General features: G+C 42.4%; 1 protein-coding gene across 2 annotated transcripts in view; it reads left to right on the top strand.

Annotated features, from left to right (window-relative positions):
* The window catches only part of BRINP2 (BMP/retinoic acid inducible neural specific 2), a 485,004-nt gene that overhangs the window by 392,602 nt on the left and 65,598 nt on the right, over window positions 1-26,804 (top strand). For both annotated transcript variants that reach the window (XM_077453187.1, XM_077453188.1), the window contains exon 6: window positions 10,283-10,519. In XM_077453187.1, the coding sequence (XP_077309313.1) occupies window positions 10,283-10,519 (237 nt within the window). The remainder of the gene's footprint in view (window positions 1-10,282; window positions 10,520-26,804) is intronic.

Below are 26,804 nucleotides of genomic sequence, written 5' to 3'. Positions count from 1 at the left end.
CAAAAAACATGTTGGGTAAAGTTATGGCTAGTGATATCATCATGCACGCCAGTGGAATTTATGCGCTGTTTGAATCTTTGTACATTACTGATCTTCTGATTTCTCATGCGGTGGCTTTTTAACCTTTTCACGCCTAAGCCTACAGTATTTCTGACATTTGTTGCTTACAAGTTAAAATCCATATTTTTTCCTAGAAAATTACCTAGAACCCCTAAACATTATATATATATATTTAGCAGAGATGCTAGGGAATAACATGGTGATTGTTGCAATATTTTATGTCACACGGTATTTGCACAGCAGTCTTTCAAACGCATTTTTTGGGGGGAAAAGACACTTTCATGAATTTAAAAAAAAACTAAACAGTAAAGTTAGCCCATTTTTTTGTGAAAGATGATGTAACACCGAGTAAATAGATATGCAACATGTCATGCTTTGAAATTGTGCACATTCGTGGAATGGTGACAAACTACAGTACCTAAAAATCTCCATAGGCGACGCTTTCAATTTTTTTACAGTTACCAGGTTAAAGTTACTGAGGCAGTCTGGTACTAGAATTATTGCTCTCACTCTGATGATCATGGCTATACCTCACATGTGTGATTTGAACACGTTTACATTTGCGAGGGTGACTTGTGTATGTGCTTTCTTTGCTGCACGAGCACGCAGGGATGGGGGCACTATAATTTTTTTTATTATTATTTATTTATTTATTTTTACAAAATTCTGATTGGTTTTATTGCTGTCACAAGGGATATAAATGTCCCTTGTGACATTAATAGGTGGTTACAGGTACTCTTTATGGAGGGATCGGGGGTCTAAAAGACCCCAAATTCCTCCTTTGCACTTTAAAGTAATCAGATCGCCAAAAACTGCGATTCTGAATACTGTCATTTTTTTTAAATCAGCACCATTGGCAGCCGAGTAAACCGGAAGTGAAGTCACGATGTCGCTTTGGGGATATTCAATCGGAGACCCGACCAGAGCCAAATTCGGCTTCGCACAGGTCTCAGCCTAGCCGGCGGACGCGCCGACTGGTGGCTTGGGTCTCCCAGTGGGACGGGAGGCCTGGGAAGAGCGATGGAAGGCAATGGGGGGGGGGGCATTCGCTCTCACTTCTGCCGTCCGCTTTAAAAAATGGTACCAGGGTGATGACTGTAGCTGCAGATGATGCTGAAAAAAGCCCTAAAAAACTCTGCTGAAGACAAGCAAACTAAGGACATGGATTACGGGAACCATGTCTTGTGGTCTGATGAGACCAATATAAACTTATTTGGTTCAGATGGTGTCAAGCATGTGTGGCAGCAGCCAGGTGAGGAGTACAAAGACAAGTGTGTCTTGCCTACAGTAAAGTATGGTGGTGGGAGTGTCATGGTCTGGGGCTGCATGAGTGCTGCCGGCACTGGGAAGCTACAGTTCATTGAGGGAACCATGAATACCAGCATGTACTGTGACATGTGACATGACTGAAGCAGAGCATGATCCCCTTCCTTCTGAGACTGGGCCGCAGGCCAGTATTCCAACATGATAAAGACCCCAAACACACCTCCATGGTGACCACTGTCTTTCTAAAGAAGCTGAGGGTAAACATAATGGACTGGCCAAGCATGTCTCCAGACTAAACCCATCTGTGGGGCATCTTCAAACAGAAAGTGGAGGAGTGCAAGGTCTCTAATATCCACCAGCTCCATTATGTCACCATGGAGGAGTGAAAGAGGACTCCAGTGGCAACCTGTGAAGCACTGGTAAACTCCATGCCCAAGAGGGTTAAGGCAGTGCTGGAAAATAATGGTGGCCACACAAAATATTGACACTTTTGGCCCAATTTAGACACAAGGTGTACTCACCTTTGTTGCCAGTGGTTTAGACATTAATGGCTGTCTGTTGAGTCATTTTGAGGGGACAGCCTAGTTATACTGTTATACAAGCTCGACACTCACTACATTGTGGCAAATGTAATTTCTTCAGTGTTGTCACATGAAAAGAAATTATAAAATATTTACAAAAAGGTGAGGGGTGTACCTCATCTCATGCTCCCCTTCAGGACTTCTCCAGAGCCTCTTCCATCCTCCGGAATGCTCTACCCCAATCTGTCCAACTTTCTCCTACTTTATCCACTTTCAGACAATCCCTGAAAACTCATCTCTTCAGAGAAGCCTATATGGCTCCCACCTAACAACTGTACATTTATTTTCTCTCTTGACTTTCCCTCTTAGATTATAAGCTCTAAGGAGCAGGGCCCTCTGATTCCTACTGTATTAAAGTGTATCATATTTGTACTGCCTACCCTCAAGTTGTAAAATTTTAAATTCTGTATAATAATAATAATAATAATCCTCAATATAAATCTTTAATAAGTAAACAGTTATACTCACAAATTGACACACGCGTGACAGCTTTTCATATAGAAACTTTAGGTCCATGATACAACATATCACATAACAGGCCAAATTCCGGCAGTACAGCAGGCTGATGCGTTTCAAGGCTTGCCTCTTCCTCAGAGCCAACCCAGGAAGAGGCAAGGCCTCCAAACATGTCAGCCTGCTGTGTTGCTAAACTTTGATCTGTTATGTGATATGTGGTATCGTGGACCTAAACCTGCTGTTTCTATATGAAAAGCTGTGACACATGGGTCAATTTGTGAGTAAAATACTTACCTTTTTTACATATTAAAGATTTATATTGAGGATAATGTACTAGGCCTGTAGGTAAGAAGGGAAAAAACTCTGGACAGCCGTACTCCGGATGGTATCTGTAGTAACTTGTGCATTTATTTTCAAGTAAAAATTACATCACACGAACCACAGCAAAAGGTAACATAGAACAAAAAAAAATACTGACACGTTTAGCACTGAAATCAGTGCTTACTCATAGCAATGTACTAGGCCTGTTTTGTTTTGTGATTTCAACTCACCAAAAGCAACGTGTGCCCAAAAGCATTGCGACTGCAGTATGTGTACAGCTCTAAGCAGCTGCATTTTTCCTTTAGGTGAGCTTCTGTAAAACTGTGGCTGAGCTTCTTGCTCTTACTGCCTCCTGGAAATATATAGGAGCAGAGTTTAGGACATGCAGCCAAGGAGACCTTATATATATTGTAATATTTGGGGGTTATTTTAGCTTAAAGGTAGAGCTTACCAGTGAGCTGAGTCCACGCCAGATATGCAGTTTTAAGGGCTTGTAGGCCCACTTTTATTAAAGAAAGAAAAGTCCGATAACAAAATAGTTGCCCACACAGGGGTTTCAGCTTTCCACAGCAATAATGTACGTAGAACCAAAAATACCAAGCCACCTGGCTCTCTTTAGCAGCACTGCTGCTCAGACTTCTGCTGCAGCCCTCTTGGCTCTTTAACAGAGTTCCTGTACACCCAGTACCTCAGCACTCTTTACTAGCTTCTTTTTCAGCCCACAAGCTTGGACCCTCTGTCTGCTCTGACAGACCGACCTGTGCAGACATGCACACTTCTTCTCCCTTACACGCCTGGACTCCTCGGGAGGGTGGAGCCCAGAACCATGGTGTTGGCTTTGTTTTAAGCCCAAGACCCACCTGTGCAATCATCCAGCCAGACTGCTGGCTGTTTCCAAAACCCGGTCCCAGGATTGGAGATTCCGTACTACCACATATCCCCCCCCTTTGTTTCGACCCAGAGGGCGAAACACCCAAGTTACTTTTGGCACCTCTGTGCCAGATACCATTTACAGAAGTACCCTCCTGTCCAACCTCGCTTCTCCTAACGGGGAACTCTACCCAATGCCTCCTTTGGTGTCTCCCTCTAAGCCTTACTGTCACTCTGCTATGAGCTTTAATGCAACCTTCCCAACTTTTCTTCCGAGTGCATTTCCATAAGCACTTCCTCTCCTGAAATCTTAATGGGTTCCCGTTGGTCTTTCTACCAACCCTTCTGCCTCCATGCTTCAGGTTCCCAGGTTTCCCCAAAACTCTCTCAGCAGTACTGTTCTGAGACTGTAGGGCGCCTATTTCTATAGTGTTTAGAACGGAAACCCACCTCTTATTTCTGGTACCTGACTCAGCAGTCACTAATTGATTACCAGGTTTACCTGTACCTTTGGACACCACATTATCATGTACCATTAACACATTTGGTTCATCATTGACAGACATATTCAAACCAACATTAGACCTCTCAATGTTGCACATGTCACCAATGCCTTTTTTTTCAAAATTTGCTAGGGCAGAGTCCGCAGAGGGCACACATACCAGAGGGCCGCCATCACCCACAGGAACCTCACAGGACGCCACCTCCCCTGGGTTCACCCACTCTGCAGGCAGCTGTCCTACCACTTGACCCATTCTGATGCCATCTGTATTTTTATCCACGCTCCTTGCCCATTCCCCTGTCCCGGGGACCTTATTAGGTTTGTCACCTAGACCAAGCACTGGACTGGGGACCCCAGTCTCTTTAACCACCTTTGTTTGAGCCCTGGTCAGGATCTCTGTTGCTTTCAGGTCCACACATGGCCCTTCCACCTCATGTGGTTTTTCTACTGGTGCAGTATACACGCCCTTCACCAACTGACCAGCACCACACTGGACCATAGCAGCAGAAATGCTTCCCATCTGGCTGTTAGGAGGTGTAACCACAGGCAATTTAGGCTTATTTTCAACTTCTCCAACGTCTGTCTCAAATATTTCTTCTGGATCTAATCTAGCAGCATACGTAGCGGCAACTTTTAACAAAAGTAGCAAATTTAGGAATAAACCATTCCTGTCCTGTTTTGCTTTGCTCTGTACAGCCTGCCATAAAGTGCTCCACCTAGTGGTACTGCGCAGTACCAGCCCATCAGACTGTGGAGGAGACACACTAGTATAGATTGGCTGTACATCCCAAAGTTCAAGCATCTCTTTTAATGCTTTGGTAAATAACCAGGCCCTTGACTCCAGACCTAAGTCCTTCCTGGGGATTTTCATGACACTGGGGATGCAGAGAGACTCACTTGCTGAGACTTGAAAAGTTGCAATGGTTAACGGAACCTCCTCCCGGCTGGAGGTAAACACAGCCTGGTGCTCCACCAGAGCGCTGCCAATTGCTGGACTCATACCCAACTTCTCAGGCTCAGCATCAGTGAACTGCTCCAGAACATTACCAGTGACGTCACGTTGACACTCCATGTCAACCTCAGTTTTGTGGGTCACGGACAATGTCTCTGCTGTGCCCTTATTTGGTTCATCCTGCTCACCAGGGTTAACTCCTGCAGCAGCCACCGCGCCCTCAGGTACAGGCTGTTCTGCAGCCCCTCCTGCTGGCCCAGCAGAAACCGTGTCCACCTTATCTTTGTGCATAAAAGCCTTATCTATCAGGGAGATAAGATTTTTGCTCCAACTATCCCAATCTGTTGTATGTGCACTCCCTTCTGCGGTACTCCTCAGCACCGATCCATCTGCCCAAGGAGACACATAAGAACAGACTGGCTTAGTTGCAGACTCATAACACCAGTCATTGTAAATCACGTCAGACTGTGGTAGCACAGGTTGCAATACACCATATTCACCACCTTTCTCAGCTTGCATTTCATAAGCCTCACACACCTTTGCATTTTTCACAGGTTGTGTTAATCCACCATTTACCTGCACATTTTTAGTACTAGCAGCTTGCACTAACACATTACCATTACACGGTACAGTTCCATTCTGTCCCACCAGAGTGACATCGCAGTTGTCCAGGGCAACCTCTGACTCCAATACATGAAGTTCCCTGGAGATTCCTGTGGACAACTGTGCTGTCTTACCACCAGTTGCTACAGGCAACGGCCCATTTTTGATAACCCCAGGTTCTTTCAGAGCAAAAGTTTCCCCAACAGCATTAAACTTTTCATTAACAGTAACACTTATAGCATTTTTTGCATTTGTAGGCTGTCCTAGCCCATGGTCAACTTGAGCCTGATAGTCATTAGACACAACACTTTTAGACATCAACAAAGGTTCTATTTGGATTTTAACCCTTGCATTCCCACTATATAGGGAAAAGTCATTCTCAAGTGCACATTTAGTGGCCCCACTAACTGGGGTCACTCTCACATCATCATGGACAGTCTCGTAACCAGTCCTTTTATACATGAAATCAGCAGTTCCAGCCATCATTTCATTAAAGACAGTCTTACCCACCGCAGTAGTTGGTGTCACCATCTTCATTTGAGTACGTCGTCTTATGCACCAGTCCTCTGCTGCACTTTTACTGGCCAATTCCTCCTGGTGGCCATGGGATGAAACTACAGCAGGCATCTCCCACCGTTTAGCACCCCCTGCAGGCACCACAGGAAACTTCTTGTTGCTAGGGGTGACTGCAAACATATTTTCACCGGAATCTGGGCCTACAGACAAAACTTTTTTCTCAGTAACATTATCTCCAGCCGTATTCCACAACCTAGGGCAAGAAAACCTGCCATGCCTCAGCTGGCCACATTCCAGGCATGGTACTGGACGATTTTTTCCCAAAGCGATTCTCTCTTGGTGATTCCCAGCTGGCCGGAATGCACAGGCCTCTTTGTGGGGACGCTGAACCAAACCTCTACTGCAGCTCCTTTCAGGCATAAATTTCACTCCGGTTGCCATGGGAGACCGCACTCTCCCAGCAGAACTTTGCTGGCTCTTTCCAACATGATAAATTGGCTCCTCCTTAAGCCACTTTCCACGATCCTTATTAGACATAGCCCATGGTACAGAGACAGCCCGACTGGCTTCCTCTGCGTTGCTATGGGCAACCACTCTCATCCTCAGCCTTTGATCAGCCTCGCTCCTTGCATATAGCATGGGCTTCTCTCTGCTGGATCCCGTCTCATACTGTGACACATTCACATCTTTCACAATAGCTGTTTTAACTGCATCAGCTTTGCCAGGGGCAACAACAGCCCTCTTCCAGTTATGGACATCCAGCGGCTTTCCCCTTGCACTGAGGGTTGGCTTCCTTTCCTCTGTAGCTTGGTTCAGTGCTGCTAAATGCCGCTTGCACCAATCCACTGCAGATTCAAATGCTGGTGGACTCTCCATAACAGCAGTCACCTGTGCACTCATTGCACCAGGGTTGCTAGGGACAACCCCCAGCCCTTTTTCTCCTTGATACACTCTGATCAGGTATGTATGGGGCTCGTTCGGGCGGTAACAACCCCTCCAACCACAGAGCTCTGTCTCTTTTAAAGCAAGTTGCTTTTCTCTTCGTGCAAGCTTTCCTCACCTGCACATTGCACACACTGATTGTGCTGTCTCATGCACACAAACACAGTTCATAGCAAGAGAAAAAAAAAAAAAAAATTTGACTTTTCATTCACAGGTACACCACCTGCAACATGCAATGCCTTTTGCCTGGCTGCACTTCCACACACAGCCAATAGTTCCTGACTTGAACTTACTGTAGAGCAAGGACCCGGATTCCACCGTCTTGTGCCCGCATTCGAACACCACTTGTAATATTTGGGGGTTATTTTAGCTTAAAGGTAGAGCTTACCAGTGAGCTGAGTCCACGCCAGATATGCCGTTTTAAGGGCTTGTAGGCCCACTTTTATTAAAGAAAGAAAAGTCCGATTAAAAATAGTTGCCCACACAGGGGTTTCAGCTTTCCACAGCAATAATGTACGTAGAACCAAAAATACCAAGCCACCTGGCTCTCTTTAGCAGCACTGCTGCTCAGACTTCTGCTGCAGCCCTCTTGGCTCTTTAACAGAGTTCCTGTACACCCAGTACCTCAGCACTCTTTACTAGCTTCTTTTTCAGCCCACAAGCTTGGACCCTCTGTCTGCTCTGACAGACCGACCTGTGCAGACATGCACACTTCTTCTCCCTTACACGCCTGGACTCCTCGGGAGGGTGGAGCCCAGAACCATGGTGTTGGCTTTGTTTTAAGCCCAAGACCCACCTGTGCAATCATCCAGCCAGACTGCTGCCTGTTCCCAAAACCCGGTCCCAGGATTGGAGATTCCGTACTACCACAATATATATATATATATATATATATATATATATATATATATATATATATATATATATATATATATATATATACACTTATCCAATTTATTTACTTTTAACATTTTTATAGACACCTACCCTGCATCTGAGTGGCACTTTAGCCATGAAACACATGGAGCTATCAGGTGCTCTTTGCTTTACATCCTTAAGATTATTACCAACATCGTGTTTGGATGCTACCAATTTCAATTATGCCATTTACTGTGGAGACACGTTACAGTGAGTCTGGCGTTTTTTTTTCATGATGCTACTACTGTGAGCTATTACATTGATATGCCATCATATTATTATGTATTATGTTATGCAATAAAGTTTTTTTTATGCTATTATTATAGATGTATCATGTTATTATATTATTTATGTTATATTGTCGCAGCTATGGTCCCAAAACCTGCTCCTATATATTTCCATTATCGGGGATGGAGGCATTTTTATTAAGTCCCATACCCTTTTTCTTTTCCTTACTGCCCCCTGGCCACCCACGTGAACAGACCCCAAGAGCAGTGGTGGGCAACTGCAGCCCTTCAGCTGTTGGGGAAATACATGTCCCATGAGACATTCCAGGACTGACAGTTACAAACATAACTCCCAGAGGAAGAGGCATGATGGGAATAATAATGCCCTGTACACATGATAAGATTTTCCAACAACAAATGTTGGATGTAAACTTGTTGTCGGAAAGTCCGACTGCGTGTATGCTCCATAGAAGAATAGAATAGAATTTCCACCAACAAATATTTGAGAGCAGGTTCTCAAATTTTCCAACAACAAAACTTTTTGTTGGAAATTCCAATCATGTGTACACAAGTCCAACGCACAAATGTCCACGCATGTTCGGAATCAAGCAGAAGAGCCGCACTGGCTATTGAACTTCATTTTTCTCGGCTTGACGTACGTGTTGTACATCAACGTTCGGAATTTCTGACAACATTTGTGTGTCCGTGTGTATGCAAGACAAGTTTGAGCCAACATCCTTTGGTAAAAAATCTGTTTTTGTTGTGGGAAAATCCTATCATGTGTACAGGGCAAAATAGTTACTTCCATAGGCAGAGGCATTATGGAACTCTTAGTTCTGCAAAAGTTGGAGGGCCGCAGTAGCCCACCCCTGCCCAAGAGTAAAGACTCAGATTACTACAAATGCCATAGTTGGCTGCCTTTTATATCTGCTCATGACCATGGAGAACAAAGCAAGCGTGGGACAAAAAGGAAAAAAAAAGGGTGGTATATGTTGCCGGGGGAGGGGGGAGGGGGGAGGGGGGCATTAAAATAACTGTTGTAATACCCTACATGGGTAAGGAAGAGTTTTTAACATGTGTAAACAGCATTCCAGCACAAAATCTCATCCTGCCTGCCGCAGCAGATGACCCCCTCCTCTTTCTTCACATTATCCGTTTGTCTGGAAATAATCTGCTAGAAGCTTTTAGGTGACTTCTAAACAAGAAAAGCCTGTTTGAGATCCCAAACATAGACCTCTCTGGTGAAATAAAAAGAGAACAAACTGTGTTGTCAGGATACAAGATTTGCTGAAAAATTAATGAAACTGTTAGTGAACTCGGACTCCTTGCATCGCTACTCGTGTTTGCAGTGCCAGATACAATACTGCCTCTTTGTCTTAAATCCATCAAAGCACAAAAGTCTCAAAACTTTCCTCTTTTTTTTTTTTTTTTTTTTTGTTGTTTTTCTAAGTCATTGGGTTTATTTTATGCTAGCTCATTCCGACACTGGGCACTCGGAAATAGGCACAGTACAATTTAGCTCCTCTGTCAGCGAGGCGCTTGCAGGCAAGTGTGAACCTGACGCGAATGCACAATCACATCCAATTTATTGTATGCAAAGATGTTTACCAATAAAATACTTTTTTTTTCTGCATTTATTATTTATGCTTAAAATAGAGCCAAGGTTGTATTCCCAGGGATCCTTTGTTAGATCAGACATTGATGTTCAAGCTGCTGTAATTAAACTAGAGTTTCTGGGTCTCAGCCAATAGGAGACAAGCTATCAAGTTCTCCTCCATAGCTCTCCCAGGCAGACAGAAACAGGTACAAAGTGTGCACCTGGTTTTAATAGGTGAGGCCCATAAATAATAGTTACAGCGCCTGCTAATTAGCTCGGGTTGCGGAAGATGCACTTACGCTATTCCTAGAATTACTAGCCTGAGAGCAGCAGGGTATATATTGAGATGAATGCCCCTTCGGCTCTATTAAGATGAATGCCTCTGCGTTGATATGTATACATATAAGGATTCTGAAAAAATTCATTGCCTTCTGCTTCTAATTGGGAATATGTCTCTCTTCTCATTCCCAGGGCTGCAGGCGCTGCTTCCTCAGTACTTACGAGTGAAATTTGTGAGGGCTGCATTGTCCTATATTTCCTGTAACTCCCAGGGAAGGATGGAGTGCCAAGGAGGCGAATGTTGGTGCCACTGTGATCCTGCCTACCCACAATGCAACTGCCCTGTGGAGGACATCCATATACTGGAGAAGAGCCTGACGCAGACACAGGAACAGGCAAATGGTCAGAACAAAGAGTTTGAGGAAGCTGGTAAGTTGCAAAGTGAGCCAGATTGGGACTGACATGTTATTTCAGTTATAGGTGGAGCCTGGTGCAAGATCTCCTTGTCATGAGTCCCACCTCCGTCCTGTCTGCCAGAGAGTTTTTACTGCCTCCGGCCCCTTTCACACGGGGAAACTCCGCTAAGCGGAATCCGTTTGATCTGCGTAGGATCTCACCGCTGATCCCCGATGAGCAGGCGAATGACAGGTCCATGTCTGCTCCGCTATGCAAAGCAGATATGGACAGAGTCCCACTCTCCTGTATGGGGCAATCGGATGGAAATGGAACGCAAATCCAGTTCCATCCGATCCGATCTTCCAGACAGTTGGAAAATGGCCATCATCCATCTACTTTTGACGGACTGGATTGTATCGGATGGCGGAGGGTATCAGTGGACATGTGTCCACTGACATCCGCCACCCCATAGAGTACATTGCAGGGTCCGATCAGGTCTACCTGAAAATATCAGGCGGACCTGATCAGACAACCTGTGTAAAAGGGGCCTCAAAGTGTTATATATACATACGTCCCAACTTCCTGATAAGGGATACCTATTAGCATAAGTATATAGGCATAGGACACACCATTGCCACACCCCCTTGAAGCAGAATTTTACAAAACAAATGATTGGTTAAACTCACAAGTGCTTTTTTTTTACCACTGTTATTACTTTACATTGGCTTTTGGCATTTAAAAATGCAGCAATTTAGAAATTGGATGACATATTTAGCACTGGGAAACACTTTTTGAAAGATAAACAGTGCATTTTATATATGACTATATAGATCAGACCAAAACAAGGGACAAATGAGGAAAGATGTACAGGGACAATCAGGGACAGTGCCTCAAAATCAGGGACAGCTGGGAGCTATAACTATTCCTCCAGCTACAGGTCTATATGGAGGTAGAGACATTATGTTACAGGGCTGCAGGAAGTATTATTAGACTAAAAATATGGTGACGTCACCATGCTTGGGGCTCATTGAGATCTACAAGTCCATGTGCCTCAATGGCAGAGTCACGTACAGCTGCAATGTATTCTTGAAATGCCAGGAGTCTGAAGAGAAAAAAGTCCAGATTCAGTAGGAAGGGGGAATGTATAGCACTTTGGAATGTGGGGCTGCATACTGTAACCATGTTTCATGTTACACCCCAAACATCAAAATGGTGGTCTTAAGCTAGGAATACGCAGAGTTTATTTTTTTTCTTCAAGCACCGGGTTGAGCGAAAAAAATAAAATCTCACATGCCTACATCCACGCAAGTCCTCCGCTGTGCTATTGTATTCTGCCAGCTGTGAGTGTATTTCTACACCTTGCATGAAACGTTTCTCTATTGCTGCACTTCGATGGTGCTGCTCTTTCTTCCATTGTATTCTGCCAGCAGGGACTCCCCAGAATACACAGATCAGCACTGCAGCCATTGACTGCAGCCATTGACTCCCCAGAATACACAGATCAGCACTGCAGCCATTGACTGCAGTGGCTGATCGAATACTGTTTTTTCAACAAGACCATTCAACAGAAGCCAGTCTAACAACTGACTTCTGCTGAACAGACAGGGCTACACACAGATCAAAAATTGTTTGGTTTTAGTGTGTCTATACCAGGATTTAGTCTTCAAAGCCATGCAACAACCCAATAAGGTGATCCATTTGGTCCTTCTGCTCTCTGTTCCTGTGAGCGTGTCCCGTGTCAGATTTGCTGTTAACCCGATTGGTCACTAGTGCTGGCCTTTTTTCTCTCAGGCTGAGCTCTGCAGGAGGTTACAGAAGGCTATTATTAACATAACATTCCGGGACTTACAGTATACCTAGAGTTTAGAATTATTATAATGAGAATACAAAAATAAGAAGGTGTTGCTCATGGCAACTGATTAGAAGTTATATGTTGTTATTTTTATCATCATCTCCTGGTCAGCGCAAAGCGTTTCACTAACCTAGGAAGCTTCTAAGTATTATGGGTCTGATTTATGACGACAAGCTTAAAGAAGTGAAGGCAATCTCTATAGAATCCAAAAGATGTATTGTAAATGTAGTACAAAGAGCAATCATAATCTACAAAAAAGTAATCCATTGCAACCAATCAATAATTATTTTTTTGGGACCATTCATGTTCTGCGGTTATGGTGCATTAGGTTAATGCAAGCGCATTAATGCAGGTTATGTTGATTGTGTTAAGGCAGTCAATTCAAATGGATAGGCTGTTGTTGCTCTAGATTTGGCAAAATTAAATGGACATGAAGCATTTTTTCCAATGCAGAGCCCCACAATGAGTAGTAGTGTGTTACAATGCAGCAATGCAGCGTGTGGGGGTAACACAAGTGTTACCGCACAAAAACACACTTGCCTTGTTTGTGTTTGCACAGTTTGGACTAGTCTACCTAAATATGTGTAACTGCTAACTTGCTGCTGGTCAATTGTATCCTGAAGTGTCCCTGGGACAGTATGGTTTTATTTGTAGTGTAACAAAACACCTGCCATGTGTCTAAGCCTTTTCCATTTTCAATCTACCCATAAAATCATCCCGCTGTTATTTTTTGTTTCTCAAGCGCCTTTGAAATGATACGCTTGAATTTCTAGTGTAGAAAAACACCTTCTTTGTATTTCCACAGCTTTCCTTTTTTTTAACCATTAAAAAAAAATATTATATAGGAAAATGGCAGGGGGTTGTGGTACACCTATGGCAGGGGATTGTGTTACACCTATGGCAGGGGGTTGTGGTTAGGGTTGCCACTTTTTCTTTAGGCCAAACCTAGTTGTGGGTGCACAGTGTTTCTTTATTTTTAAAGCACATTGTGAATATGGCTACTGTGACCCTTTTATAGTGAGGGATCTGGTTTATCCAAAAGCCCTCTTATTGGTCCTTGTGAGCAAGATGACCTAATTTTAAAGCCTAGGTAGAGCATTATGGTTACAAAGAACTTGATACAGCAAAACTCCCACAACAAAGCATTGGGATCACAAATTTTGAACACATCAGATTTAATTTTAAATTGGACACTTCTCTACTAGTAAGCTATATGCTAAATCAGTGGTGGTCAACTTTCTTGGTATGGGGATCTTAAGTGTGGCCCCAAACATCACCAAAATGCCACACATAAAATTCAGTAAATATTCATTATCAGAGACAACAGGTACACAACGGGAAATAGACAAAGACTATTTCGAAACCTATAGAGATTATTTTGAGGTTGTGAATAAAATACAGGAGATGGTCAGAGATTGTGGCCATGATACGAGAGATGGTCAGAGACTGTGGACATGCTATAGAAGTTGTTGGTGACTGAGGACATGCTTTAGGAGACAGTTTCGAATCGACTGAGGACATATTACATAAGGCTGCTAGAAATCCCTACTATAACAAGTCAATAGGGAAACACAGTGTCTGCCCCAGGGGCCGCATATAAAGCACCAGGGGATAAACAGACCAACTTTTTCAGACACTAAGGGGCCTGTGTATACTGTTATCTACTCTGCACTGGACATCACAATGTTACTTCACACTGTGAATTGCAATTTATGTCTTATTCATAAAATACAGATAGTGGTGTGCAGCGTGCAGAGTTTTCTCTGCTCAAAGCTGAAGTTTAGCTAAAACTCTACAGCTTTAGTTACATTACTTATAATGAAGTATCTCTTCATTACATTAAGAGGACGACGCAGCCCTATGAAGTTTTCTACAGAATCCAGCTGCCTGCACCTTGTAGGACATACTTAATTTCAGGTAAGTAATGGAGTTAATGTTGTAGAGAGGAAATGTGTTTTTTTTTTTTTTAACTAAGTAGCTTTGACTTGATTGGAGGAGAAGTTATTTTGATGAAGGGACTACCTTAGGTGATACACAGAGATGAAAAAATCCTCCTATATAAGTTGTACATGTTTAGTTGCAGCCTTCTATTCTCTACATCCATTTAAAGTCCAACATTTAGAAGCTTATCTGAGCTGTCATAAAAAAAAGGTGACCGAGAGCTTAAGTTACACTCTGCATAGCTTAGTGAAGTGAACTCTGACAGCTGATTGGCGGGAAGAGACATATCCCCCTTCACACAGCTCTCAGGAATCTGCTGGTGGTCCCTCCCCATCACCATTTTTCTCTTGGTATCAGAAAAACTAGTCATAAGTGCTTCATGCTGATAGCGGAGGAACAAAGCAGCAAACACAAATGACACATAGGGGGTTATTTACTAAAGGAAAATCCACTTTGCACTGAAAGTGCACTTGAAAGTAAAGTTGCTGCAGGTCCGAGGGGGACATGCAAGGAAGATAAAAAAAACAGCATTTTAGCTTGCACATGATTGGATGATAAAATCAGCAGAGCTTCCACTCACTTCCAATCTACCCCTTAGATTTAGAGTGACTGCACTTCCAAGTGCACTTGCAGTGCAAAGTGGATTTACCTTTCGTAAATTACCCCCATAGTGCTTTAAATTGAGACAAGTACACACTATAGAGGGATATGTTTTGTTTAAAGTGGTTGTTAAAAGTGGTTGTAAACCCTCACATATACCCAGTGAAGTGAACAGCTTCAGATGATACAGAGAGATTAAACAAATCTCCCTACATATTTTTTTATCTACAGTCTTCTCTTAACTACACCCCTTCAAAAAAGGCAGAAAAGTTAAAAATATTTCTTCATCTGTCAGGAGCACAGAGGAGTGGGTGGAGAGGCTGCAGTAACAGTGTGTGAGAGCTGATTGGAGGAAAGGCACACACCCCATCCACACAGCAAAATAGTTGTCTTGTGAATAGACAAGCTGTCTTCTGAGCTCCCCCCCCCCACACACACACACAAAACTTTAAGTAAGTGACTCATGCTGATAACAAAGGAACGAAGTACCAGAGAGAATTCTGCAACTGAGCAAATTTCAGTGTTTTTGATTTGATTACATTATTGAATAATTTCTATTATTATTATATTATTATTTGTTATAATTATTTATACAGTGGTGTGAAAAAGTGTTTGCCCCCTTCCTAATTTCCTGTTCCTTTGCATGTTTGTCACACTTAAGTGTTTCGGAACATCAAACCAATTTAAACAATAGTCAAGGACAACACAAGTAAACACAAAATGCAATTTGTAAATGAAGGTGTTTATTATTAAAGGTGAAAAAAAATCCAAACCATCATGGCCCTGTGTGAAAAAGTGATTGCCCCCCTTGTTAAAACATACTATAACTGTGGTTGTCCACACCTGAGTTCAATTTCTCTAGCCACACCCAGGCCTGATTATTGCCACACCTGTTCACAATCAAGGCATCACTTAAATAGGAGCTGCTTGACACAGTAAGGTCCACCAGAAGATCCTTAAAAGCTACACATCATGCCGAGACCCAAAGAAATTCAGGAACAATTGAGAAAGAAAGTAATTGAGATCTATCGGTCTGGAAAGGGTTATAAAGCCATTTCCAAAGCTTTGGGAATCCAGCGAACCACAGTGAGAGCCATTATCCACAAATGGCGAAGACATGGCACAGTGGTGAACCTTCCCAGGAGTGGCCGGCCGCCCAAAATTACCCCAAGAGCGCAGCGACGACTCATCCAAGAGGTCACAAAAGACCCCACAACAACGTCCAAGGAACTGCAGGCCTCACTTGCCTCAGTTAAGGTCAGCGTTCATGCCTCCACCATCAGGAAAAGACTAGGCAAAAATGGCCTGCATGGCAGAGTTCCAAGGAGAAAACCACTGCTGAGCAAAAATAAACATCAAAGCTCGTCTCAATTTCTCCACAACACATCTTGATGATCCCCAAGACTTTTGGGACAACATTCTGTGGACCGATGAGACAAAAGTGGAACTCTTTGGAAGGTGTGTGTCCAAGTATATCTGGCGTAGAAGGAACACTGCATTTCATAAAAAGAACATTATACCAACAGTAAAATATGGTGGTGGTAGTGTGATGGTCTGGGGCTGTTTTGCTGCTTCAGGACCTGGAAGACTTGCCGTGATAAAAGGAACTATGAATTCTGCTGTCTACCAAGAGATCCTGAAGGAGAATGTCCGACCATCTGTTCGTGTACTCAAGCTGAAACGAACTTGGGTTCTGCAGCAGGACAATGATCCTAAACACACCAGCAAGTCCACCACCGAATGGCTGAAGAAAAACAAAATGAAGACTTTGGAGTGGCCTAGCCAAAGTCCTGACCTGAATCCTATTGAGATGTTGTGGTATGACCTTAAAAAGGCCGTTCATGCTCGAAAACCCTCTAATGTAACTGAATTAGGACAATTCTGCAAAGATGAGTGGGACAAAATTCCTCCAGGACGCTGTAAAAGCCTCATTGCACGTTATCGCAAACGCTTGGTTGCAGTTGTTGCTGCTAAGGGTGGCCCAACCAGTTATTAGGTTTAGGGGGCAATCACTTTTTCACACAGGGCCATGATGGTTTGGATTTTTTTTCACCTTTAATAATAAACACCTTCATTTACAAATTGCATTTTGTGTTTACTTGTGTTGTCCTTGACTATTGTTTAAATTGGTTTGATGTTCCGAAACACTTAAGTGTGACAAACATGCAAAGGAACAGGAAATGAGGAAGGGGGCAAACACTTTTTCACACCACTGTAGTTATTTATTATATTATAATTTATGACAAATTTTTAAAACTTTATCATACCTGGGATGGCTACTAGACTCTGGTTTGGACAGATTTAAGTGCGTTATTCCTAAGAATTACAGGCCTATAATATAAAATGCCAAATTTCCATGTAAAATAATTGTACCACTTTCAGCACCAAAAATCTGAAATAATCATACCGCCAGGGAGGTTAATGTACATTTTACAGCATTTGCCACTAATTTTTTCACATGGCAAAATGTGTGTTTGCTTCTGTGCTTGGTGTGCCCTTTTAAATGACAATTAATGACACTGAAAGCGCAACTAGTAATTTTAGGTGTATAAAGATGGCCATACTCCATACAATCTCATTGTACAAACATCCATGAGGACAGCGAAGTAAGCGCAATTACTGATTGCCTGCATTTCATTTAAAAAATGTGCAGCTGGGAATTGGTATGTAGGTAGGAGGGAGGATGATGCAGGGTGTGTTCTAATGAGTTCAGCTGGTCAACTCCTTCCTGTGTCATGACCTAAAGTCTGTCCAGGAAGTAAGGCAAAACCAATGGATACATTTCAAAACATTGATGAGGACAAGTGAAGTAAGTGTCTGTAGATTTAATGGAAAGCTTTGATATTTTTGCAAAAAAAAAGTACATTAATGCTATATTGGTTGATAGGGGAGGTGGAATTTTGAAAAACAAAAAAAGTGAACTTATCCTTTAACCTCCATGGATCCACGTAGGTCAACAAGCTTATTTATACTGATCAATCAGAGAACAGATTTTTAAAGATTTGCTCATCTGATGTGTTGATGATTGCAGCATGTAATGGCCTGATTTTATATGCATCCTGTCTTCCACATATCAAAAGTAACTAAAGAAATCTGTTCATGTATGGCCAGCAAAAGGTATTATTTTGTTTTATTTGTTTCAATAAGCAAGCTTTAATTTACTCTTAAACAAGCAGGTGCTTCTCTAGACACCAGCAAATCACTTGCAAACAGCTGATATTTAAACCTTTTATGAATATACACCTTTATCTTCAAACATAATTCCACTTGAAGATTGATTAAAAACAAATAGTGCATATATCGCGCTGATTCAGTCTGCGAGTGTTTCAATTATGGTTGCATTCCTTCCTTTGGATAAACTTCATATATTCACCAAAGGGAATTCTATTACACACAACAAGAGGCAAATGCTTAAGACATCCTTTCATGCTCTTCCAAGGGGTATTTTACCCACATCTTGAATATCTCACCGCTTGATTAACAAGCTGTGCTTAGTTACATACAAAAATGCATCATAAATAAAATTTAAATAGGACGGGCACTGTGAATGTGCCAGTTGGTATGGTTGATGCAGGACAGGAGACCACTGGAGCATAAAATTGGAGACATATACCTTGATTTAAACTCTGCCATAACAATTTGCGGCATGATTTTGTTTGTAACGGAATATCAGTGTTATCAATAATAATATATTTACCTGCAAGTATAATACTCAATTTAACTAGGGCAGTCAAGGATCTAAGAGGCCTTGGCATACTATATAGTTTTTATTATACAGAGTTTTTTTTCTAAAGGTTACAAAGCCAAATAAGCTAATTTACATGTATACATTTGTTCATACATGATTGGGGCAAATATAGATCTAGACTCAGACAAAAAAGTAAAAAGAAAAAAAAAATAAAGAAAAAAAATGGGGCAGACTTAAAGGACTATTTAGGCTTTTTCCCTTTTTCTGCCCTCAGTATGTATCTATGCTATTCAAATTTATGGTGGCAATTAGGTGAAAATTTTACAAAAGTCACAAAAATTTAATATTGCCCAGGTATAAAATTACTATTCTTGAGGGTTGCCATGGGATTGTTGTTCCTTTTTTTGTTTTTGTTTTGACCATCTCTGTTTTTTGGGACCTTCCACACATGAAGAATAGAGTCTTCGGTTTTCAGGCATTTTATATCTAGAAATAACACCTGTAAAGCACCTAAAAACTGCCTCCCATGCCTCCCCAGTGTGAAAGCCTGAGTGCTTTCCCACTGGGGCGGTGCACTTGTGGGACGTTACAAAAAGTCCTGTAAGCAGCATCTTTGGGGCAGTATGAGAGCACTGTAAACAGCGCTCCTAAATGACCCCTGCCCATTCGAATGCATGGGCAGCGCTTCTGAATCGCATGAAAAGCAATTCATGAGCGCCGCAACACGAGCGGTTTTATCCCTTTTTTCGGCCGCTAGCTGAGGTTAAAAGCTCCCTGCCAGCAGCTGAAAAGCACCGCTAAAATGATGGTAAAGCGCCGCTAAAATTAGCTTTACTGGGGCCCCAGTGTGAAAGTGCCCTTAAGCTTTGGCAAAAAAATCTGGCAGCTGATTTATTTCTATGGAATGCAGGCCATACATGGGTCAAATTCCAAAATAATTTTCTTTCAAAAATCTTAAATGTTGTATGTTTTATAATCCAATAGTGCCACCATTGATATCAAAATTCGACCAACCAAGCCTTCAATTTCACCTCATGTTGCTACAGAAAAGAAATTTAGTAGCTGGGTCACAACTCATGCACATTTCTTTTTCAATTATATTTCCCACACAATTCTCCCTTCATTGATTAGAAATGTGTTTGTTTTAAAAAAATATATATCTAACAAGCCTGATCGTTTAAGTTCGATGGCCACACGAAAATAATCCATTGCAAAATTGCTAAACTCATTGGGGGGGTTGGTGGTACCATCCGACCGACCGATACTACATCTACCTAGGTAAGTATGATTTTTGAAAAAAGAAAAAAAAGCCCAACTTTTTTAAGTGATTTGGTAAGCAGTTGCGGGCCACAATGAACTATGGGATTTTTCAGCCCCCCAAACTGCAAATTCAAATTAGCCCCTACTGTCCCGAGCCTCCTATAAGGCTGCTTTCACATTGATGCACATTGATGCACTGCCGTTTACCAGGTCAGCTATGCTTTGCCATAGACTTCTATTAAATCTTGTGGGTTTGATGAACTTTTGGAAATTATATCAAACCCTCAGGTTATGATAGAAGTCTATTGGTCAGAGCAGTTAACCTACAGGAAAGCCACAGGTGCACTGTGCTGCACCTGCGGATCAGTGTGAAAGCAGCCTAATAACCCTATTATTTAAGTGCTAATATGCCCATTGCAAATGTGCAGTGCATGCAATGTTTAATACAATGGCCTTTTCCTCTTTCAGCTTCTGCTAGCATTGCTCTTCAAGCTGCTAGAAAGGTCCCAGAGAAGTGCACTTTATATCTCTTCATCTGGGACAGAGGCCGGCGCTACAGAGGAAGCATCTGCTTATGTGGCTCCTGCTCCCTCTGTGGCCACCTGCTTCCTCTGCTGCCGGCACCAGCTCCATGCACTCCGATGCTCTGGGATAATGGGTCAGCAACCCATTGATTGCAATCTGGGCTTTCCAACCCCTCATCCCAGTGCATGAGATTGCAGGCCACATCAAAGGGATCTGCAGGCCACATGTGGTTGATTACCTCCGCAGTACGTGTTGGTGCCAGGCTGCCAGCAGAGCTATAGTCTGAGTCTGCAGGGGGTGCATCAGACCTTTACAGACAGACCACTGCTTCCACACAGAGTGCAAGGGACCTTCTCTGTAGCTCTGGCAGGAGAGCGGCTTTTCTGTTCAGGTTGTGGCTGAATATTAATGAACAGTAACAGAGGTATGCAAGCCCAATTTTTTGCAATGATGCCTTCCTTGCATTTGCCTCAAATTATCACCCAATTTGAGTAGAAAACTGCATTGGATCTTAGGCTTTCAGAATGGCACACACCATCTCCCACAGGAGATCTGCATATCGTTAAGTACCCTAGGGCCCATTCCAAAGAGTTCTGCCCATATGAAGGGCTGGTAGAGTGTTTTAAGTCAGACGGCTTAATGCACAGAAGGACTTAGTGAAGCATACTGTTTGCGTTACTTCGCAGCATGGTGAATGTTGCCTGCAGCATCTGCTGCCTGTGAGTATGAGATACCCGTTCATCTTGCTTTTTTCGCCCCCAGCAGATCTTCCCACAAGACAGCATTGACAGCCAGGCTGAGCATGATGCTTATGTCGAATATGCCAACTATGACTATGCTACTGTAATCACAAAAATCTTCTTTTTTTTTTTCAAAGAAAATTAGAAAATCAATTTTAAGACTTTACTGTTTTGACTAATGTGAGAAGTTATTTTGAGCTAATGAATCATTTTTGCAAATTCTATTAATGCTTTACATTTTACCACAGATACTCAGAATAGACATCATGAAAAGTTATCCTTTAAGTGCAAACCTGTGCATATTCCTTTGCTTTGTACAGTTCACAACATGATCTAGTCTAAATTAAAGTGGTTGTAAACCTCAGACATGAAATATGAATAGAGCATATCCTCTAAAGCAGGGGTAGGGAACCTCGGCTCTCCAGCTGTTTTTAAACTACAACTCCCATGAGACATTGCAAGACCCTAACAATCACAGGCATGACTCCTAGAGGCAGAGGCAAGATGGGATTTGTAGTTTCAAAACAGCTGGAGAGCCAAGGTTCCCTACCCCTGCTCTATAGTGTACATGTCTCAATTAAGAGCACTAGGTGTCATTTCTGTCTGCTGCTTCTTTCCCCTTCTATCAGCATGAATCACTTCTGACATGTTTTGCTGACACCAAGAGTAAAAAGGGGACAGGGGAGGGACCTCCAGCAGATTGACAGTCTCAGTTCTTTTCCTGTGTACTATGTGAAGGGGAGTGTGTCCTTTCCCTTCAATCATCTCTCTGCGCTCTCTTCACTGAGCTCTAAAGAGTGTAACTTTAGCACACCTTTTTTTGCTGACAGCCCAGACAAGTTTTATCATTTCTGGACTTTGCATGGCTGCAGAAAAGATAATACAGCAGATAAACAGGTACAACTTATGTAGGAGGTTTTTTTCTCTCTGTGTATCACCTGTGGCCAGTCACTTTACTGGGTATACAGTATCTCACAAAAGTGAGTGCACCCCTCACATTTTTGTAAATATTTTATTAAATCTGTTCATGTGACAACACTGAAGTAATTACACATTACTACAATGTAAAGTAGTGAGTGTACAGCTTATATAACAGTGTAAATTTGCTGTCCCCTCAAAATAACTCAACACACAGCCATTAATGTCTAAACCGCTGGCAACAAAAGTGAGTACCACCCTAAGTGAAAATGTCCAAATTGGGCCCAATTAGCAATTTTCCCTGCCCGGTGTCATGTGACTCGTTTGTATTACAAGTTCTCAGGTGTGAATGGGGAGCAGGTGTGTTAAATTTGGTGTTATCGCTCTCACTCTCTCATACTGGTCACTGGAAGTTCAACATGGCACCTCATGGCAAAGAACTCTCTGAGGATCTGTAAACAATAATTGTTGCTCTACATGAAGATGGCCTAGACTATAAGAAGATTGCCAAGACCCTGAAACTGAGCTGCAGCATGGTGGCCAAGACCATACAGTGGTTTAACAGCACAGGTTCCACTCAGAACAGGCCTCACCATGGTCGACCAAAGAAGTTGAGTGCACATGCTCAGCGTCATATCCAGAGGTTGTCTTTGAGAAATAGACATATGAGTGCTGCCAGCATTGCTGGTAGAGGTTGACAGGGTGGGGGGTCAGCCTGTCAGTGCTCAAACCATATGCTGCACACTACATCAAATTGGTCTGCATGGCTGTCATCCCAGAAGGAAGCCTCTTCTAAAGATAATGCAAAAGAAAGCCTGCAAACAGTTTGCTGTAGACAAGTAGACTAAAGACATGGATTACTGGAACCATGTCCTGTGGTCTGATGAGACCAAGATAAACTTATTTGGTTCAGATTGTGTCAAGTGTGTGTGGCGGAAACCAGGTGAGGAGTACAAAGACAAGTGTGTCTTGCCTACAGTCAAGCATGGTAGTGGGAGTGTCATGGTGTGGGGCTGCATGAGTGCTGCCGGCACTGGGGAGCTACAGTTCATTGAGGGAACCATGAATGCCAACATGTACTGTGACATACTGAAGCAGAACATGATCCCCTCCCTTCGAAGACTGGGCCGCAGGGCAGTATTCCAATATGATAACGACCCCAACACACAACTCCAAGACAACCACTGCCTTGCTAAAGAAGCTGAGGGTAAAGGCGATGGACTGGTCAAGCATGTCTCCAGACCTAAACCCTATTGAGCATCTGTGTGGTATCCTCAAACAGAAGGTGGAGGAGCGCAAGGTCTTCTAACATCCACCAGCTCTGTGATGTTGTCACAGAGGAGTGAAAGAGGACTCCAGTGGCAACCTGTGAAGCTCTGGTGAACTCCATGCCCAAGAGGGTTAAGGCAGTGCTGGAAAATAATGGTGGCCACACAGAATATGAACACTTTGGGCCCAATTTGGACATTTTCACTTAGGGATGTACTCACTTTTGTTGTCAGCGGTTTAGACATTAATGGCTGTGTGTTGAGTTATTTGGAGGGGACAGCAAATGTACACTGTTATACAAGCTGTACACTCACTACTTTACATTTTAGCAAAGTGTAATTTCTTCAGTGTTGTCACATGAAAAGATATAATAAAATATTTACAAAAATGTGAGGGGTGCACTCACTTTTGTGAGATACTGTATGTAAGGGTTTACAACCACTTTAACTACTTGCCAACTAGCCGCCATAATTTTACGGCAGCAAGTTGACTCCCCTGCGTGAATCGCCATAGTTGTGCGCTTTAAGGGGTACAGGGGGCGCGTGTGACGGAGCCGATGTGCGTGGCTGGCGGCTGCGATGTCCGCCGGTGATCCGCGATCGCTACTGAGACAGACAGAACGCAGAGCTGTCAATGTAAAATGACAGATCCTCATTCTGTCAGGGAAGTAGAGATATGCTGTTCCTAGTAATCAGGAACAGCGATCTCTCTCTATTCCCTGTCAGTACACTCCCCCCACAGTTCGAAACACCTCCCTAGGAAACGCTTAACTCCTTGATCGCCCGGCTATTTTTAGCTCTGATTGCTGTATACAAAAAAGTGTCAAAAGTGTCTGATCTGTCCGCTGCAATGTCGCAGTCCCACTAAAAATCGGAGATCACCGCCATTACTTGTAAAAAAAAAAAAAGTAATAATAACAAAAATGCCACAAATCTATTCCCTATATTGTAGACCCTATAACTTTTGTGCAAACAAATCAATATACCCTTTTTGCATTTTTTTTTACCAAACAAAATGTAGAAGAAAACATATTGGCCTAACCTGATGAAGAAATTTGTTTTTTTACATTTTTGGGGGGATTTATTATTGAAAAAAGTAAAAAAAAAAATTTTTTTTTTTTTAAATTATCTGTCTTTTTTTGTTTATAGCGCAAAATAAAACACGCAGAGGTGATCAAATACCGCAAAAAGAAAGCTCTATTTGTGGGGAAAAAAAAGGACATCAATTTTGTTTGGATACATCATCGCACGACCACGCAATTTTCAGTTAAAGTGACACAGTGGCATATCACAAAAAATGGCCTGGTCATTAAGGGGGCAAATCTTCTGGTCCTTAAGTGTATATGATTCAATAGAAGACAGAGGTGTTGGCCAGCTTAATATTGTCCTGCCAAAAGGTTGTGCTTGGCCAGCCCTTGGGTCAGCGCACATTGCAGTAGAAGTAAAGGTGCAGCTTAAAGAAGAATTTTGACTTCCCATGCAGTGGGGCTGTACTCATACTGGATGAACTTCCTTTTTCTAGTTCCGTCGTACGTGTTTTTTTTTAGCCATTGCGCATGGACCCTAAATGTTGTTTGTGCTCCTAGCATAAAATAACAACTTAAATTTAAAATACATGATCACAGAAATATATGGAATTTAAACACAGGTTAAAAGGTTAAAACAAAGGTTTATACCTTTCAATATAAAAACATGTATGAAAATCACAATCTGCAGTAGATAAATCTGAATGCTTAAGAGAAAACATAACAGCAAATAGAAAAGGAATTTGTAAAGGGCATTAACACTGTAAACATACCCAGGTGCAAAAAAAGGGGAGCAACTGACAAAAATGAAGGCCAGGGAATGATAAACGAATGCAGGGAGTCTTTTTAGTCCTTGAGTCCTTAAGTCCATAAAAGTCCACAAAAAGTCACTGTGGCATGAAGTTCACATTATGCCAGCGTCAGCAGTTTCTCTTCCAAGTATGGTTGCCACCTCATCCCTTTAAACCTGAACAAATATGAAATACACAGGTTCTGGGAGTAATTTAATGCAGGTAAGGTACCAAATGAGTTTAATTACTACCTTAATTCGCCACAGAACCTGTGTAATCAATATGTGTTCTGTTTTAAAGGGATGAGGTGGCAACCCTACTTCCAAGTAAGATCTGGGGAGGCTCCCACCAGCAAACCAGAACCAGAAAAAATAAGGAGAGAAAAGCAGCACTAAGTGTTGCATTTATAAAAACATATTGGTAAAATAAAAAATAATTAATATGCACTTACGTTTGAAAGACATTAAAAAGAGTCAAAAAGTGGCAATCTTCCAGTTGGTCAAGGAGCAAGCGTGGATGGGATGTAACGTGCGTGGAACCGGGAAGGTGACCAGGGGAACACCAGGAAGAGCAAGAAGGAGCAGGAGACTGAGTGTGTATATCCAATGGATAAGAACTAAGGATGAGCTCAAAATCAAAATGCCGCCGAAATCGGGACAGACATGCAGGAGTGAAATCATGCGAGTTCAGCTGAACTCGCAAGGCTTCATTCCTGCAGCTCAGTGTGAACCTGGGCTTAAGTGTGAAGCCCCATACACACGATCAGAAACTCTGCCAGAAAAAGTCGGATGTGAGCTTTTGGTCAGAAATTCCGACCGTGTGTATGCTCCATCGGACTTTTGCTGGCAGAATTCCAGCCAGCAAAAGATTGAGAGCAGGTTCTCAATTTTTTTGGTCGGAAAAAGTTCCGATCGGAAATTACGATCGTCTGTGCAAATTCCAACACGCAAAATTCCTACATATGCTCTGAAACAATTTGACGCATGCTCGGAAGCATTGAACTTCATTTTCTCGGCTCGTCGTAGTGTTGTACATCACCGTGTTCTTGACGGTCAGAAGTTCAGAGAACTTTTTGTGTGACCGTGTGTATGCAAGCCTAGCTTGAGCGGAATTCCGTCAGAAAAACCATCCAAGCTCGTGTGTATGGGGCATTAGTGCAAATTTTTATTTTTTTTATTTTACCAATATGTTTTAATAAATGCAACGCTTAAGTAGTGGTACTTTTTTCTCCTTCTTCTTTCTGTTTATACATAAGAAATCATTAGCTAACCCTATAAGTTAAGTATGAAACAGTTTTGCAGCTCATACTCTTTGCTCAAGCCAGCCAGTTTCCTTCCCAGACAGTGAATTATATTTGTCATTCCAGAAACTTTATCAATTCTGTCTGTGACAAACATAATTTAGTTTAAATATATATCTTAGTTTCCCTTTGCACAGGAATTGTGTTATGGTCGGGATTCTCTAGGGATAACCTATCTCCTGCAGTGCTCCATGTTGCTCAGCAAAAGGGCCCAGAGCATTTGACAGTTTCTGCGTGTAGCATCTGTCCTGTTAATAATCTGGAAGTTGTCACCATGGCAACAGCAGCATACTGATGTGACTTAAATTGTAGGGATGCTGAGGAGACAGCTGACATCTCCGGTTTGAGAGAGGCTTTGGACTAATAGACGGGTCGATGCTGCATGGGACACTAGGCATTAAATGTTATAA

This window comes from Lithobates pipiens, unplaced genomic scaffold, assembly GCF_037356315.1.
Source record: "Lithobates pipiens isolate NorthernLeopardFrog02 unplaced genomic scaffold, aLitPip1_a1.2 Scaffold_23, whole genome shotgun sequence".
Lineage (NCBI taxonomy): Eukaryota > Metazoa > Chordata > Amphibia > Anura > Ranidae > Lithobates > Lithobates pipiens.
This window is presented reverse-complemented; position numbering and strand designations above follow the sequence as displayed.